The 19,431-nt window shown below is 44.0% G+C and overlaps 1 protein-coding gene across 3 annotated transcripts in view; it reads right to left on the minus strand.

Moving 5' to 3' along the window:
* The window catches only part of LOC139576210 (phosphorylase b kinase regulatory subunit beta-like), a 74,889-nt gene that overhangs the window by 15,124 nt on the left and 40,334 nt on the right, over window positions 1-19,431 (minus strand). For all 3 annotated transcript variants that reach the window (XM_071401990.1, XM_071401989.1, XM_071401992.1), the window contains 5 exons: window positions 7,328-7,383; window positions 4,570-4,663; window positions 1,362-1,445; window positions 485-589; window positions 246-328 (listed from right to left, as the gene is read on the minus strand). In XM_071401990.1, coding sequence (XP_071258091.1) covers window positions 246-328; window positions 485-589; window positions 1,362-1,445; window positions 4,570-4,663; window positions 7,328-7,383 — 422 coding nt within the window. The remainder of the gene's footprint in view (window positions 1-245; window positions 329-484; window positions 590-1,361; window positions 1,446-4,569; window positions 4,664-7,327; window positions 7,384-19,431) is intronic.

Consider the following 19,431-nt stretch of genomic DNA (forward strand, 5'->3'; position numbering starts at 1 on the left):
TTCCACTGACTCCTATAGAACAACCTCTACTGTGGACAGGTAAGCTATTTTATTGCATTTAAAAGGTGCTCTTTGGATAATGATCAATACTGCTGTGATCAGCATAACACCCAAGCTAAAGTGATATAAATGACCATAATGAAACTCTTATCGGCAAATACAGGCACATCTCCTGTGCTGGATTCCAATACACTCCAAAGCAGTAACCCTTACAGTACAGAAGGAAATACAAAAGTAGATCTTACTTGATGTTGTCCTCTCTGATGAGAACCAGGAAGAGTGGGCGACCTTTCATTTTCCAGCTATGCTTGATGAACTGCAGTGCATTCTACATACAAAGATATGTAACACATTAAACTTGCATTGACCAAACAGACAGACAGTTAGGGACATAACACGGTGAGTGTGCAGGCCCCAGAACAAGGATTAAACCAGACGAATGTCTAAACAGCAGTGTGTATGAGGTGAGTTCACCCCAGCTCACCTTGATGTCATCAATCAGCAGCATGACGTCCTGGGATAAGTAGAAGTCACTGAGATCAAAGACGATAGGGTAGCACACCACAGTCTTCCCCAGGATCCGATAAATCTATGGGGAGTGGAGCAGACACATTGCATTACTTGATCCTGCAGGCCAAGATGGATAGCTCGGAGGTACCGACATATGACTCTGGACAGGAAGTAAAACAACCCATCGATCTTGAGGAAGGAATACACAGAAGCTAGAACACAGACATTACAGTCCTGCGAGCACAGATACTTCCTAAAACTAACACACAACCTCTCCTCTACAAACAAACTCGCAAATATGCACAGGCACACTCGCTCTCCCTGTCCGTCTCTAAAACACAAGCGCCCGCCGACGCACACAAACAAAGAGATGATCATAATGCCCTCTGGCAGGACACCCTATTCCATCAGAACACATAAAAGTTCCATTAAAATATTGTCTTAGTGATAGGTTTGGACCTGTGATTGATTCATTTTGCAATTTTGTATATATTTTTTAATGCAATTCAGCTGTGTAAACTTATTTAGATGACCTTCACTGGAGACAACTAGAAGGAATAACAACAAAAGTTTTATGACAGCGGCTCACAATATCAACGTGGATTACGAAATTGAATGACATATATTTTCATCATGCATTGCATGGCAGCAGTACTTTGTACAATGTTAAGAGTAAGGCAAAAATATGTATAATATCTATGTACATTATATCTGTACATGTAAATTAATATTATTCCGTTTCTGAGCTGTGGTTGCACACTGAGAAGTGCTGGTTTATGTTAATCAGTGAGGAGGTGGTGGTATGTCCATAACCTCTGAGTATGTGGTAGCATTGAGTGGTGAACGCTCACCTTGCAAGTGCCCATGCAGCCCACTGGTCTTTCTGGACGCCCACTCAGCCCCAGCTTCTTATTGATGGCCAGGAAGCGGTACGCCTGGGGGGAGAAAGAAAAATACATACATATTTCAGTTTCATTTTTTTACAAGCCTACTTTTCAAATTACACATAAAATCTTGGACCATTGACCAACGACATTTACATTACAGCTGACACTAACAGAGCACAGCATAGATTACCTTCCTTCTATTCCTCCAGGCAAGTCACAGATCAATCAACAACTGCTATCAATATAGCTAGCTACCTTCCTTGCCTCTCTTACACATATCTAGCCTTCAGATCTGACAACACACTCAGCTAGATATGACAGAGATCATAAATCGGAGTCATTTTAAAAATGCCAGGCAGGGAAAGTTGTCTATTTTTATTGCACCTCTAAAAAGATCAATCATCCTCATATCCCTGGGGGATTTTCTTTTGTTGCGATCCATAATCTAAAATTACTTCCCGCTGAAGTTATGAGACGTGTCAGTAGTTAATGGCCCCTGCAGAGCCTGCCTATGACGGCTCTGTTGTGGGGCCTCTATGGGTCTGTTTAGTGCCATGGTGCAAGTGGGTTTACTGGAGAGTTGTCAGAGGGCAGAGGTATATTGCAGGCCCTTACTGTAAAGCTCAACACCAAGTAGCTCAGTTAGTTAGTAGGCTCCGTCAGTCAGGATCGGCCCTCACTGCTCCCCATTCTTTCACTTCTACCTGGAATGGTCTTGGTGTAATATTGCCGTGGCAAATGGAATTTGAATATTTTAAATATATTTTAATTCAATTTTAGCTATGTAATGGCACAAGGTCACAGAGTGTCTGTTTCCTGAAGACACTAAAACTAAAGTAGAGGTAACAACCTGTATGCCAGAGTGATCTGGAAAATTGTTGTCAATCCATAATGCAACAAAGCAGATAATGGGCATTGATTTTAAAGCACCTGATCCATTCATGTGGAGAGGCACACTGCAGTCCATGTGACCTCTGTTTCATACTGCCCTTATCTTTCCACACCAGGCTAGAAATGCTCCTGGTCAATAACACTGACTACATACTTCAGTGGCGCTGCAGGAAACGTAGCTAACAAGCTTCAATACACAGCAATAACCAGGCTTACCAAAGAGCAATGTGTACATACTAACACTAGATGGAGCTCTGCCACTCCTCCTGCTTTTCCCCCATCTTCAAATGAGTTGGAAACAAATTATACATGGATGGAAAGTACGAAAGATAATAGGAGAATCAAGCAATTAACAGAATATTGTGATAATATAAAAAAGCAGTTCACAAAGACGGGAAACATTTATTCAGAATTAAGTCGCATAACAAATTCCCAGTGCCACTGGCCATACGTCCTGTTTGAGGAGAGACGTTGTGTGAACCTTTGTCTGCACCCACGGCTCCCTGTCCCTGCCTATGGAATACCAATGAACACAGCACAGCATATGGCTCACATCACTAAGTCCTCTCATTTAGACTACAATTAAAAGCAACCAAACTGCTAATGTGATTGCTGCTAATGCCATCAAGATGGCTACATTCTGAGTGTGTCATTAGGTTGGGTGATATGAGGACTGTTGTAAGAGAAGGACAATTGTAACAGAAGGCTTTAGTGTCGCAGTGTCTCTGTTTATCAATCAAAAACCTGCTCTCCTCTCTCCTAGACATCTGGGTCGTTCCACGAAAAGGGGGGGCTTTTGCTATTTGATATTTAAAGTAGAAATATAGACCACATTGAGAATTCAATCAATTGTATTTTCAATGGAATAATGGCTTGCTAAAGTGCCAAAATGCAGCATTTCGACATGTCCCTCTGTCAACCCTGCCCCCTTGGTAAGATTTTCCCAAAATGTCTCCCAAGTTTCACCATCAATTAGAAAGCCCTAGTTATTTTGTTGCTTTGACAAAGTAATTTCTGAAGATTATAATGCATTTCATGTGATTAGGTATTCATTTACATCTGTCCCTTATTTTAAGGTTCAAGAAGAAAATTGTCAACCCTGTTACTTTATTTGGCACTTACTATAGTATTACAAACAAAAAAAAATTTACCTCATGAGATGGGAAAATGTGTTTTCTTTATGACAGAATGTTCAAATTAGGTGAAATCAAAAGTTTTATTTTGACCAAGTTACACTTCTCAAACGGCACCAAGAATTGGTGGAATGACCCGTTGGCTTTTATAGACATGATCGCTGGGAGATGGGTCAAAAGACATGCAGAGGGGTTGGGGAGGCATCACCGAGGCAAATGGAAGCTATTTTGGCAGCGCTGTTGCTGTGCCACCTGGGTTGAGATAAATAACATGCTGCTGGACGTAATTGCCACTCTCCTGTTGTCAAGCAGCTGTTGTAAACACAATCGAACGGCAGAGAGAGATGAAGCGAGCGACGCAATGCAGAGCGGTGCCCCAGCCTTTAACAGATTCAAAACGCATGGGATTTAATATTTAGCATGCTGCTCGTCCTGGCTCGTGACACCCACCCAATCCACTGCTGCATAACTACATGCCCAACAACAGGGAGGAAGAGCAGAGGCAGACCTTTCTAAGATGAATTCATATATTGGGAAAGGCCAATGTTTTCCAATACGCATTACAACAATACGGTAATACTTTAAGACTTGAATGACATTGATCAAGTCACAGGTCAACTGGTAAATCACACTGACCAATCTCCAGCCTCACTTTGACTGATTGAGCAACCAAGAGGGATTTCTTAATAGAACTTGGATGTAAGATTGACAGTCAGATGAATTGACTAAGCCCATATGCTCGGCAGACATATTGATAGATGGCCTTGGACATCTAGGTAATTGACTGATTGATTTGTTTCTTGCTTTCTAAAATCAGGTGTATTACCTACCTTCAGAAAATGTACATGAACGTTGCACAATCTTCTCTCCTTGCAGTGAGCATTTAATGACCAACGTTTGGGCTCGCAGCAGGCCTAAGGTCAGGATGTGGTACTACCCATTTGGGGCGGCAGGTAGCCTCGGATCCCCGAGCTGACAAGGTAATAATCGGTCGTTCTGCCACTGAACAAGGCAGTTGACTCACTATTCCCCAGTAGGCTGTCATTGTAAATAAGAACTTGTTCTTAACTGACCTGCCTAGTTAAATAAAGGTTAAAAAAAAGATTGTGACAAATATCACTCATATTTCATTCTGTGGTATAACTCACATTGACCAGCTCCTTCTGGGCCCAGATCTGAATGGGCTCCACCTGCTGGGGTGTCTGAGTCTGGATGCCATAGGTGTTCAGAAACACCTGCAGTCTGCAACACAACACAACACACTGTTATAGCCGGGACTGTTCAGGAAGCCCAGCAGTCTGGGTGGCCAAAGTACATTAGCTATGAAAAAGAGCGCCACCGACTGGTGGTGGACTCCGATAGAGGTGCCGGTTAGAGGACGTAAATGACCAGTAGGAGACAGATGTACAGAACACACGTTTATTACCAAACAGACACACAGCAAACAAGAAGGAGGATAGACTACTGAAAGTGTTGTAGAGAATAGTGTATAGTGATTTTATGGTCAAAGACACACGAAAAAACACCAGTCAGGGAGTCCAGAAGAAGGATTGTCCATGTGGAAAGGTTCAAATGTGAGTTGATGATGATGGACGGGAGTTTACAGAGGTTGTCTCGACCTGTTCTCCTCCTGGAAACAACTGAAGAGTTGAGAGGCAGAGTGGGGTTTAGCTGCTCCCAGGCTAGGCTATTGATTAGCTGACCAGGTCAGCTGAATCTGTTCTCTGACAACCTGGTCCCTAACACATTGATGTGAATTGGCCTCTGCCACTGGACAATAGGGTCAGGCTGAGGTGGGGGATGGTCACTTCTACTGCAGCGGAAAATAATCACACAGAGTTTGTCTACACGTCCTAGCCAGAGAGAGGGTTCAGTAAGGGTTTAATGATTAAAGTTATAAGGTTTTGTGCAAGCTACATCTTGAAAAATCCTCTGAAACAAGCATTAGGTAAAGGCTTGGAGGAAGTGAGCAAGCAGAGTGTTAGGTTAGCTGCTGAGGAAAACCTGCCATCTGATTGGAACAGCAGGACAGGTTAACAGGCTTCAGCTGGCCAGCCGACCTCTTTAACCTCCCTCTCTCATGACTCCACAGCTAAATTAGGGTGCTAATAGATGAAGACTGCGCACTGGCCAGTCGCTTAATGTGCACAGTGCAATAGCACCACAGACGAGAGAAGGAGAAAGGGAGGAAAAACAACCAGCTTTCTGAACTACCACAGACTCTCTCACGCACACATATACATACAGTTGAAGTCAGAAGTTTACATAAACCTTAGACAAATACATTTAAACTCATTTAATCCTAGTAAAAATTCCCTGTCTTAGGTCAGTTAGGATCACCACTGTATTTTAAGAATGTGAAATGTCAGAATAATAGTAAGAGAGAATTTTTTTCTTCAGCTTTTATTTCTTTCATCACATTCCCAGTGGGTCAGAAGTTTACATACACTCAATTAATATTTGGTAGCATTGCCTTTAAATTGTTTAACTTAGGTCAAACGTTTTGGGTAGCCTTCCACAAGCTTCCCACAATAAGTTGGGTGAATTCTGGGCCATTCCTCCTGACAGAGCTGGTGTGGTGTAACCGAGTCAGGTTTGTAGGCTTCATTGCTCGCACACGCTTTTTCAGATCTGCCCACAAATGTTCTATACGATTGAGGTCAGGGCTTTGTGATGGCCACTCCAATACCTTGACTTTATTGTCCTTGAGCCATTTTGCCACAACTTTGGAAGTATGCTTGGGGTCATTGTCCATTTGGAAGACCCATTTGCGCCCAAGCTTTCACTTCCTGACTGATGTCTTGAGATGTTGCTTCAATATATCCACATACTTTTCCTCCCTCATGATGCCATCTATTTTGTGAAGTGCACCAGTCCCTCCTGCAGGAAAGCACCCCAACAACATGATGCTACCACCCCCCATCCTTCACGGTTGGGATGGTGTTCTTCGGCTTGCAAGCATCCCCCCTTTTCCTCCAAACATAACGATGGTCATTATGGCCAAACAGTTCTATTTTTGTTTCATCAGACCAGAGGACATTCCTCCAAAAAAGTACGATCTTTGTCCCCATGTGCAGTTGCAAACCGTAGTCTGGCTTTTTTATGGCGGTTTTGGAGCAATGGCTTCTTCCTTGCTGAGCGGCCTTTCAGGTAATGTCGATATAGGACTCGTTTTACTGTGGATATAGATACTTTTGTACCTGTTTCCTCCATCATCTTCACAAGGTTCTTTGCTGTTGTTCTGGGATTGATTTGCACTTTTCGCACCAAGGTACGTTCATCTCTAGGAGACAGAACGTGTCTCCTTTCTGAGCGGTATGGTGACTGCGTGGTCCCATGGTGTTTATAATTGCATACTATTGTTTGTACAGATGAACATGGTACCTTCAGGCATTTGGAAATTACTCCCAAGGATGAACCAGACTTGTGAGGTCTTGGCTGATTTCTTTTGATTTTCCCATGATGTCAATCAGAGGCATTAAATTTGAAGGTAGGCCTTGAAATACATCTACAGGTACACCTCCAATTGACTCAAATGATGTCAATTAGCCTATCAGAAGCTTCTAAAGCCATGACATCATTTTCTGGAATTTTCCAAGCTGTTTAAAGGCACAGTCAACATAGTGTATGTAAACTTCTGACCCACTGGAATTGTGATATAGTGAAATAATCTGTCTGTAAACAATTGTTGAAAAAATTACTTGTGTCATGCACAAAGTAGATGTCCTTACCGACTTTCCAAAACTATAGTTTGTTAACAAGAAATTTGTGGAGTGGTTGAAAAACGAGTTTTAATGATTCCAACCTAAGTGTATGTAAACTTCCGACTACAACTGTACTATTCTCTGATCTCAGAGACACATAGCTACCACACACTGTTTCCTATTTATCTTTCCCATCACATACCTCTGGCTCTCAGCAATCAGGGCCACATGGACCACCGTGTCATTATCAATGGGACCCTGGAACACAGAGAGAAAGAGATAGAAAGGTGAACATACTCAACTGCAGGGGAAAATACAAATTCGGTTAATAGTATATAACAAAATCACAATAATATACTGAGTTGTTATCTCTGGTATAATGCATTGCAGTGAAAATTGCGCCGCTTGTAAAGTAAAGCTGTGAATAGGAGATAAAGTGTTTTGAGGGAATAAAAGAGTGATGAGAGGAGGGAGAGAGGTGAACCATGAAACATTCCTCACCGTACCCTGTCATTACAGAAGTTTGAACAGTGGTAATCTTTAGAGTGATTATAAACTACTGTTTTTGTAGTAGTTGGGTTGGCCATATTAAATCAGGAGTATCAGTGACCACAGTATTCTGGATAGTAGCTCTTATTCCTGGATAACCTGTTTACATGCACCTTTGATATCCCGTTCACGAGTATCCCTGTATCCGTGAATAAACAGAATATTCCTAATTGAAGTTTGTATGGGTGAAATGGAATAATAACTGAAATCTGGACTGACTGTAGGCCTATAACCTCTCACATGTACAGTAATATAATAACTCCTGCAGAATTATGCATTTCTTGCAGTAAAACGCTGGTTTCTCGGGAACAGGAGTGGAGAAATATGATTTCTTTCTTTCAGCATCTCTTGAGAAAATGTGAATGGGTGCGTATTGTGTCATCTTTGACACTTATGCAAGCAGACTATTTGAACCACATACTGTAAAATATGCGCCCAAGATGAAGTGAAGTCTTATTAGAAACGTGTTTCATTGTTTTCTCAGCTTTTCATTTACTTCATTAAAACTGGTTCAACTGATGACAATGGCCATTTTGCACAGGACCAATCTTTCCACTGTTTGAGTTATTGCATTTTCTTCGCGGTCCCTAAACCAAATAGACAACTTTACCGTTGTTAGCTAGATTAGTGCACGCATTCTATCGATGTAAGACATTACTCTGGTGAGCACAACTTTATTTAGTCTTCTAGGGCAACAAGTTATGACAGAAGAAAAGCTGCCTATATCTAATTGTAGTTGACAAACAAATGTCCTACCAAATGTCGTAAATGAGAAGCAGAAGCAGTCTAAATTAGGGGTCAATAAATTATGCTAGAATTATTATGGGGAACGGAACTGCGCAGGTGGCCTACTTTTTGAAGTGATTTGTTTGATAATCAGATGAAAACATCATCACACAACACCCTTGATTATGCGCAACTGAGCCTGCGCAGACTGAGAAAAACAACAGTAAACAAAATAATATGTTTACATGCCACAGTATCCCGTCTAAGATCAGCATATTCCAGGCATCTTATCCTGGTTTCACATAACCGGGATACAAGCTTTTTCGGGTTATTGTAAACAGGATATGATGTTTATATGCGTGAGCTCAAAAGCAGAATACTGGATTATCCTGAACAATAACAGAATACTGGTGTGTGCATGTAAACATTGTCACAGATGCGTCGGAGAAGCAGTGCCTCCTTGCTTCAGAAGTAAGTTAAATGAATAAAGCTCACAACTATGGACTAAGGTGAAAGGTTTGCATATGATACAACTGCCTGTCATACACCTGTGAATCTTTCAAGGAATCATCTTTCAGGATAGAATGACGTTGATCTAATGATCATGCTTACTTTCTCATCTATTTGCCGCAATTGCATTTCCGCCTCAGCTCCGCTGAGTCCCGGGAGATGTATTCAGAGATAAGTGATTTGTAAACAGAGTGAATCATATCACTGGAGTTAAATGATTAAAATCCCTGAGCCATTAGAAAAGAACATCTTGGGATTCACAGGAGGGGGCTGTTCATCAGAGGCAACGCTCCTTTAGATGACCCGGCGGGAAGTCTGACGCAGGCAGAGAAGAGAAGGCTAGAAGCCATTTTGTTTGGGCGGAAAGAGCAGGCTTTTCTCAACACCCTCGTTATCATTAATCAGAGGAATCCGGGAGAGGGGGGGTAAAAGAGGTTCACAGATATCTCTGCTGATTAATTGTGAGCAGCGGCTTCTAAAACACTGCAATGGAAATCATATCTCATTAGCATTCTACTCCAAAACACAAAGGAACCATTTGAAGAGAGAAATAAATAAAATAAAAAATAAATAAATAAATAAAGATGGAAATAAAAAACCAGAGGGAAAAAAATTATAGATCACCTGTACTCCACACAGAGAAGGCGTACAAAGCTCTCCCTCGCCCTCCATTTGGTAAATCCAACCACAACTCTATCCTCCTGACTCATGCTTACAAGCAAAAATTAAAGCAGGAAGCACCAGTGACTCGGTCTATAAAAAAGTGGTCAGATGAAGCAGATGCTAAACTACAGGACTGTTTTACTATCACAGACTGGAACATGTTCGGGATTCTTCCAATGACATTGAGGAATACACCACATCAGTCACTGGCTTTATCAATAAGTGCATCGAGGACGTCGTCCCCACAGTGACTGTACGTACATACCCCAACCAGAACCCATGGATTACAGGCAACATTCACACTGAGCTAAAGGGTAGAGCTGCCGCTTTCAAGGTGCGGGACTAACCCGGAAGCTTACAAGAAATCCTGCTATGCCCTGCGACGAACCATGAAACAGGCAAAGCGTCAATACAGGGCTAAGATTGAATCATACTACACCGGCTCCGACGCTCGTCGGATGTGGCAGGGCTTGCAAACTATTACAGACTACAAAGGGAAGCACAGCCGTGAGCTGCCCAGTGACACGAGCCTACCAAACAAGCTAAATCACTTCTATGCTCGCTTCGAGGCAAGCAACACAGAGGCATGCATGAGAACATCAGCTGTTCCGGACGACTGTGTGATCACGCTCTCCGTAGCCGACGTGAGTAAGACCTTTAAACAGGTCGACATACACAAGGCTGCGGGGCCAGACGGATTACCAGGACGTGTGCTCCGGGCATGTGCTGACCAACTGGCAGGTGTCTTCACTGACATTGTCAACATATCCCTGATTGAGTCTGTAATACCAACATGTTTCAAGCAGACCACCATAGTCCCTGTGCCCAAAAACACAAAGGCAACCTGCCTAAATGACTACAGACCCGTAGCACTCACGTCCGTAGCCATGAAGTGCTTTGAAAGGCTGGTAATGGCTCACATCAACACCATTATCCCAGAAACCCTAGACCCACTCCAATTTGCATACCGCCCAAACAGATCCACAGATGATGCAATTTCTATTGCACTCCACACTGCCCTTTCCCACCTGGACAAAAGGAACACATATGTGAGAATGCTATTCATTGACTACAGCTCAGCATTCAACACCATAGTACCCTCAAAGCTCATCACTAAGTTAAGGAACCTGGGACTAAACACCTCCCTCTGCAACTGGATCCTGGACTTCCTGACGGGCCGCCCCCAGGTGGTGAGGGTAGGTAGCAACACATCTGCCACGCTGATCGTCACCACTGGAGCTCCCCAGGGGTGCGTGATCAGTCCCCTCCTGTACTCCCTGTTCACCCACGACTGCATGGCCAGGCACGACTCCAACACCATCATTAAGTTTGCAGACGACACAATAGTGGTAGGCCTGATCACCGACAACGACGAGACAGCCTATAGGGAGGAGGTCAGAGACCTGGCCGGGTGCTGCCAGAATAACAACCTATCCCTCAACATAACCAAGACAAAGGAGATGATTGTGGACTACAGGAAAAGGAGCACCGAGCACGCCTCCATTCTCATCGACGGGGCTGTAGTGGAGCAGGTTGAGAGCTTCAAGTTCCTTGGTGTCCACATCAACAACAAACTAGAATGGTCCAAACACACCAAGACAGTCGTGAAGAGGGCACGACAAAGCCTATTCCCCCTCAGGAAACTAAAAAGATTTGGCATGGGTCCTGAGATCCTCAAAAGGTTCTACAGCTGCACCATCGAGAGCATCCTGACCGGTTGCATCACTGCCTGGTACGGGAACTGCTCGGCCTCCGACCGCAAGGCACTTCAGAGGGGAGTGCGTAAGGCCCAGTACATCACTGGGGCAAAGCTGCCTGCCATCCAGGACCTCTACACCAGGCGGTGTCAGAGGAAGGCCCTAAAAATTGTCAAATACCCCAGCCACCCCAGTCATAGACTGTTCTCTCTACTACCGCATGGCAAGCGGTAATCGGAGTGCCAAGTCTAGGACAAAAAGGCTTCTCAACAGTTTTTACCCCCAAGCCATTATACTCCTGAACAGGTAACCAAATGGTTACCCAGACTATTTGCATTGTGTGTGTCCCCCCCAACCCCTCTTTTACGCTGCTGCTACTCTCTGTTTATCATATATGCATAGTCACTTTAACTATACATTCATGTACATACTACCTCAATTGGCCCGACCAACCAGTGCTCCCGCACATTGGCTAACCGGGCTATCTGCATTGTGTCCCACCACCCCCCAATCCCTCTTTTACGCTGCTGCTACTCTCTGTTCATCATATATGCATAGTCACTTTAACCATACCTACATGTACATACTACCTCAATAAACCTGACTAACCAGTGTCTGTATATAGCCTTGCTACTGTTATTTTCAAATGTTTTTTTACTGTTGTTTTATTTCTTTACTTACCTACACGCGCATGCACGCACATGCGCACGCACGCACGCACAAACACACCTTTTTTTTTCCGCACTATTGGTTAGAGCCTGTAAATAAGCATTTCACTGTAAGGTCTATATATTCGGCGCACGTGACAAATAAACTTTGATTTGATTTGAAATAATGCAGGAAATATCTTCTCTCTCCAGCCAACCACTATACTTCACTGGCAGGTAATTAGGTTTAAAGCAACACTTCAATAGGACAGCATTCAATAGGACAGCAGAATGTACTGGAACTTCTTAAAAGGTATTGTAGAGATCTCGTTATGTCTCAGGAACAAACCCCAAAAAATGGATAAGACAGGTCAAGCTTCAATTAGCGCCTCATGTTCCTGCCTGCTGGCACCTGGCACTGGGCCCTAGGTCCTGGGCCAGGGTCCCCCCAGCTCCTGGGGTAACTGGGGCCAGAGCAGATGGAGGGACAACACACTGAGGACACTACATCCAGGAAACACTGACCAAGCGGTCTCTCATAATGCCACCTCAATGCTCAGTAAATGTGTGAACAGACATACTGTATAAACACAAACAAAATAGTTAACATTTTGACTGGGTTTAGAGGAAGACGTGTATTGTTTGCAGAGGAAGAGATAGATGGAGAGTTTCTTTGTTCCGTATTTGTTTTCTTTTAGAGTAATGATGGTCTTATTTAATAGTGCAGTATATACCCAAGGCTCTTCTGTCTGAAGGAGAGCTGAAATATTAACTTCCTCAGGCACATTCTCCATATGCTGCTACTAAAGTAATAACATCAATACATTGAGAACAGAAACATCTGTCAGAAAAACCGCACTAATTGGAATAAATGCTCTTCTACAACTTGTCTAGCTACTCCTCTCACATATCAGGCTGTTGAAAAGAGTGAGTACAATAAATTGCTCCTGGGGAAAAAACAGAAAAAGAAAGAAAAAAACACCTGCAAGTAAAACTCCTCCAACTTAGGTAAGCAATTTGCATCAACAGTAGCTTGTGTCTCAGCATGAGAAATGTGCATCTCAACTAGTAGAAGCCCAATTGCAAAACAAGCTGATTCATGAGTGCCACTTCCAGACTGCAAATATGAATGAGTTTAATCTCTGCTTCATTTGAGATTTTCCCAAATTAAAAGCATTGAAATGTGACACAGTGGTGCTGATGGAGAGAGAAGGCCACTTCAGACTTCTCACACTGCATGCTGGGTACCAACACGTGTCCTCTGCATACAGATTGCATTTCACACAGTGCAACTTTCCAAGCATCTGGAAAGCACCTTAGTTCTCAGAGGCATAATCCTGCTTTGCTCACAAATAACTAGTAACTAAAATATACACATACTGTAGGCCTATCTCCTCAAAGAAATTGAACTATGAATGTACTCCAATACATGGTTCAATAGCCTGAAGAAACACTACTTCAAAAGAATAGTCACTACGTAAATTATAACTATGACTGAATCATTTCACAGAGGAAAAGTGTCAATCTAAAAAAATATATGAAGTAATTGTAACGTTAGCAGATTTCACTTATCTTAGATGTAAAACCAATGTACAAAAACAGGAACTTAAAGATGCGTTACATTGGTTGTGTAATTCCATCCAGTAGATTTGAAAGTAGCGCTCACGAGCCAAAATGGGTCCCTGAAAATGTTTCGCAATAAATTGTGTACAATGCCATCCATTTATGTTCAGTCCTGCAATTCGTACAATATGTTACACATTTCTAAGTGCTTAAGATCCAGTTCAATCTCTTTAAATACCGTAGTATGAAATAGCATTCAAATCTATATTGTATATGGTAGGAAACCGCCAGGAGCCCGATGGGGGGACATTTGGTTTTTACATATAGTAGCCTGTGTTTCCATCTTTTGTAGCTCAGTTGGTAGAGCATGGTGCTTGTAACACCAGGGTATTGTGTTTGATTCCCATACGTATAATGTACGCACGCATGACTAAGTCGCTTTGGATAAAAGCATCTGCTAAATGGCATATATTATATTACAGTTTCTGTCCTTTTCTGACACAGCTTGTGAAGACAACAATCCCTCCAGTCCCATCCCTCCTCTCCCAGTCCCTTCCCTCCTCTCCCAGTCCCATCCCTCCCATCCCAGTCCCATCCCTCCCATCCCAGTCCCATCCCTCAAATCCCAGTCCCATCCCTCTCATCTCAGTCCCATCCCTCTCATCTCAGTCCCATCCCTCTTATCCCAGTCCCATCCCTCCTATCCCAGTCCCATCCCTCAAATCCCAGTCCCATCCCTCCTATCCCAGTCCCATCCCTCCTATCCCAGCGCCATCCCCCTCCTCTCAATATGTCTTCAGTGATTCAGTGCTAGACCCTGCTGAGACCTTCTGTCCACTGACCCAAGCTAACCAGCTCCAGGTTGCACAGCCCGACAGGGACTGGCCATTGGCCTTCACAGCATCAGTCCAGCACACACTTGCTATAAACACACACACACACACGCCACTCTAGACTCTTTCATACACACAGAGCATACCAAACATTAGGAACACCTTCCTAATATTTTGCTCTCAATTGACTAATTTCCTTATATGACCTGTAACTCAGTCAAATCTTTGAAATTGTTGCATGTTGTGTGAATATTTTTGTTCAGTATACATAGACACAATCCTATACATACACATGAACGTACCCATGAGTGTGCACACAACAGAGAAACACCAAATAAAATGCACTCTGTTGTTGCTCGGCATCTTTACGTGCAAGTTTAGATCAAAGGGGTTATGACCTGAATGTACATATACTAAACTTGCATCACTGTATGTGTGTTACTAGTGTGTTGTTTAAAATAAGCTTGACAAGGCACTAAGACAACGCTATCTCATATGCTATTGGCAGTGGCGTGCTGCACATTGTAAGTGCGCAGACAGCCAAGCAGGAGCCACGTTTTTGATTGTACTTTCTCTAGGTCGGCATTTAAAAGCACACTTTATTTCCTTGCATTTTACATTTCCAGGTAGCATGACAAAGGCTGACTTAATGAACTTGGTTTGGGATATGAATGTAACAGTGGCGGTACAGACACAATCACTTCACAGAAATTGAAAGACTGGGGATTGGATTCTTTGCTATGTAATTATGGAGGGATCCTTGCTGAGAATTTGATACGCATCGGCCTCTCTCTCTTTCTCTCTCCGGGCATACTGCAGATATCAGGTTTAGTCTGCAATCCTTATGACAAAAAAAAAATCAATTTATATTAAGCTGAGCCCTATGAAAGCCTCCTTGAGCCTGGGCTTGTCAAACCTAGTGTATTTGATGTAATTCCCATTGAGATTCTGCTGGGGAGACTGGGAGAGATAGGCAGATCCGATTACCAAAGACGATGAACTGTTCAGTATGGGTGACGCAGCAGCGTCACCCAGAGAGCGGACACACCAGCCCAGACACTCCTGAACATGCACTTGCCATGTCAATGCCGTTGTCTCTCCCCAATACAATAAAGCCCTCTAAGCTGACAGAGTCAGCCCACATTCAAGTACCGTTTTGCCATTATGGATTAAAGTCCTATTAAAATGGGGATGGAAAACGGGACTGCGTCACCCAGAAGGAATGGGAGGGCAGTGAGAGTAAGTGTAGAGACTGACAAGTCACCTACGTGGCAGTAATTGTCATAATAATGTCAAAGCCCTTTTCCCTTTTCCAGCTCGCCACCCACAGGCCGTTTTTTTGTTTGTTTTTAATGCACCGAGCCCGGTGTGCTGTAACATTGGCATGGCAACTGCAGCAGCACGAGCGAGTTAGGAGACCCATATGACAGTGCCATCTAAATGGGCTCTGCTCTGGCGCATGTGACTGACCTGGCTCTAACCCCAGCACAGTGCTCACCATGACAGATAATTGATATGCCCAGACAGGGATGATGACACACAACTGTTGTTTTTACCCAAATAGAGACCTTTCTGATAAAGGGCACTGGGAGAGGGGGAGAGCACACGATGGGCCACATTCAGCGAGACTCACAGAGAGAATCACGTTCAGCAGCATGATAAAATCACATTCAGCAGCATGATAAAATCACATTCAGCAGCATGATAAAATCACATTCAGCAGCATGATAAAAGATCAAGGAGGAGGTGGTCAACTTTGTAGATGCTTGCCTTTGGAAAGACAATAAAAGCCAAATTGGAAGTTATCCTGCTCACTATCCATTAGTGGGCTCCCGAGTGCTTGAGGCATCACTACAGACACCCTGGTTCGAATCCAGGCTGTATCACAACCAGCCCATAGGGTGGCGCACAATTGTCCCAGCATCGTCTGGGTTTGGCCGGTGTAGGCCGTCATTGTAAATAAGAATTTATTCTTAACTGATTTGCCTAGTTAAATAAATGTTAAACTTTTTTTTTTAATGATGGCCAATAAACCAGAAAGGGAGCTGGGAAAAACCACTGGGCCAAATGTATAAAAACACATTAATGCGGCTTTGATTTGGGACCGGGGCCTTGTAAAATTGCTAAAGCAGACGCTGTGAACAACTTTTACTGTCACGTTAAGTGAGAGATGGCCTACTCGCTGCAGATTCAGGTCACCGGCAATCTCTCCTGGGCTCTTGCTGTCAGAGGGGGGCCCAGCCCTGCTCTACTGTGCTGTCAGAGGGGAGCCCAGCCCTGCTCTACTGTGCTGTCAGAGGGGAGCCCAGCCCTGCTCTACTGTGCTGTCAGAGGGGAGCCCAGCCCTGCTCTACTGTGCTGTCAGAGGGGAGCCCAGCCCTGCTCTACTGTGCTGTCAGAGGGGGGCCCAGCCCTGCTCTACTGTGCTGTCAGAGGGGGGCCCAGCCCTGCTCTACTGTGCTGTCAGAGGGGGGCCCAGCCCTGCTCTACTGTGCTGTCAGAAGGGGCACCAGCTCTGCTCTACTGTGCTGTCAGAGGGGGGCCCAGCCCTGCTCTACTGTCAATGTGCCATTTGGCAGCCCTGTCTTGCTAATGAATATTATTTATATTTGGATGCAAGGGAAAAAAGAACATCCATCTGTTCACAACCATTCAGTGTGTCACATCAAAACAGGGAAGAAACATTGTCTGGATTATGCATATAAAATTGTGTCCTCAGAACAGCATAATCTATGGCGCATTGAAATCCCTCTAATGTTTGTTCTACTATGTTTAAAACATGCAAATTCTTTTAATTTTTACATAATCAATCAAAAATGTTCAACCTCTCCCTGTCTGAGTCTGTAATACCAACATGTTTCAAGCAGACCTACATAGTCCCTGTGCCCAAGAACACTAAGGTAACCTGCCTAAATGACTACCGACAAGTAGCACTCACGTCTGTAGACATGAAATGCTTTGAAAGGCTGGTCATGGCTCACATCAACACCATTATCCCAGAAACCCTAGACCCACTCCAATTTGCATACCGCCCAAACACTCCAACATATCCACAGATGATGCAATCTCTATTGTACTCCACACTGCCCTTTCCCAACTGGACAAAAGGAACACCTATGTGAGAATGAATTCATTGACTACAGCTCAGCGTTCAACACCATAGTGCCCTCAAAGCTCATCACTAAGCTAAGGATCCTGGGACTTAACACCTCCCTCTGCATCTGGATCCTGGACTTCCTGACGGGCTGCCCCCAGGTGGTAAGGGTAGTCAACAACATGTCTGCTACGCTCAACACTGGGGGCCCTAGTGTAGGTAACAACACATCCGCCACGCTGATCCTCAACACGGGGGCCCCTCAGGGGTGCGTGCTCTGTCCCCTCCTGTACTCCCTGTTCGCTCATGACTGCACGGCCAGGCACAACTCCAACACCATCATTAAGTTTGCTGATGACACAAGTGGTAGGCCTGATCATCGACAACTACGAGACAGCCTATAGAGGAGGTCAGAGACCTGGCCATGTGGTGCCAGGACAACAACCTCTCCTTCAACGTGACCAAGACAAAGGAGATGATTGTGTACTACAGGAAAAGGAGGAACGCGCACAGCCCCATTCTCATCGACGGGGATGTAGTGGAGCAGATTGAGAGCTTCAAGTTCCTTGGCGTCCACATCACCAACAAACTAACATGGTTCAAGCACACCAAGACAGTCGTGAAGAGGGCATGACAAAACCTATTCCCCCTCAGGAGACTGAAAAGAGTTGGCATGGGTCCTCAGATCCTTAAAAGGTTTTACAGCTGCATCATCAAGAGCATCCTGACTGGCTGCATCACTACCTGGTATGGCAACTGCTCGGCCTCGCCTCCGACCGCAAGGCACTACAGAGGGTAGTGCGTACGGCCCAGTACATCAACGGGGCCAAGCTTCCTGCCATCCAGGACCTCTATACCAGGCGGTGTCAGAGGATGACCCTAAAAATTGTCAAAGACTCCATCCACCCCAGTCATAGACCGTTTCTTCTGCTACCGCACGGCAAGTGGTTCCGGAGCGCCAAGTCTAGGTCTAAGAGGCTTCTAAACAGCTTCTACCCCCAAGCCATAAGACTCCTGAACAGCTAATCAAATGGCTACCCAGACTATTTGCGTAAAAACATTGTTGGTTAACGACTTATAAGTAAGCATTTCACAGTAAGGTCTACACCTGTTGTATTCGGCGCATGTGACAAATGATTTGATTGATTTGAATAAATGTTCCTTTGTTCTACAATGGATCTGAGAAGCCTTTCCCTTCATATGGTGACACAAAACAAACCTGTTACATGGAACCTGTAGAATGCAGAAAAGGTATGAGCAAGGGGTTTAGAGTTTGACTTTCAAAAGCTTGGAAAGTTGGAAAAAGACATTCTGGGTTACTGTCAGGACTGTAAAATGAATTCCCCAACATCATTGTGCATTTAGTAGAGACACTAAAATCGACAACCTCAAATGCCTACCATGTTGCGCCTTTCTTTCTCTGAAGGGGCTTCTTTGTGCCTCATACCGTGATGGCCAATTGAAGCCCTCTCACCTTCAGACCTTATCACAGATGCAGGCCTGAGTGACAGCTCCCGGGACGCGCTGTGCTTTGGACATTTTCCATTAACCTTGTTCTGTGGCTCACAGAATCACTCAGTTAAAGAGAAAGCGGTTTCTGTTATGGGGACTAGAGCTATAAGGAATTGGCTGCCAGAGAGCAACTGTACAGTACACGCATCTGATACTGTGACTAGGTGTGTGTGTGATGAGTGTGTGTACGCATGTAGAAAAGAGAGCGAAAGAAAGAGAAATGACTTGTATTTATTTGCTAATTTCATTGGTGGTGGATGAGGCGAGTTCCCCCACAAAGTAAAGCCCTTTGAGTTTACATAAAACTCCAATGAATTATTATGTTTTTGAATGCGTCTTTGCGTGTATTTGTGTTAATATGTGTCCTTCTTTGACTCAGTATTACGGTAGTGAAAATGTGTGTCTGATTAGCTAATCTGGTGTATACTTGTGTATTACGTGTTTGCTGTGCGTGTGCATGGGCTTTGATGGTGTATGTGTTTGTGAGTGGGTGTATATTTTAAGGCATATGG

Source organism: Salvelinus alpinus, chromosome 5 (assembly GCF_045679555.1).
Source record: "Salvelinus alpinus chromosome 5, SLU_Salpinus.1, whole genome shotgun sequence".
In the NCBI taxonomy this organism is placed as follows: Eukaryota; Metazoa; Chordata; class Actinopteri; order Salmoniformes; family Salmonidae; genus Salvelinus; species Salvelinus alpinus.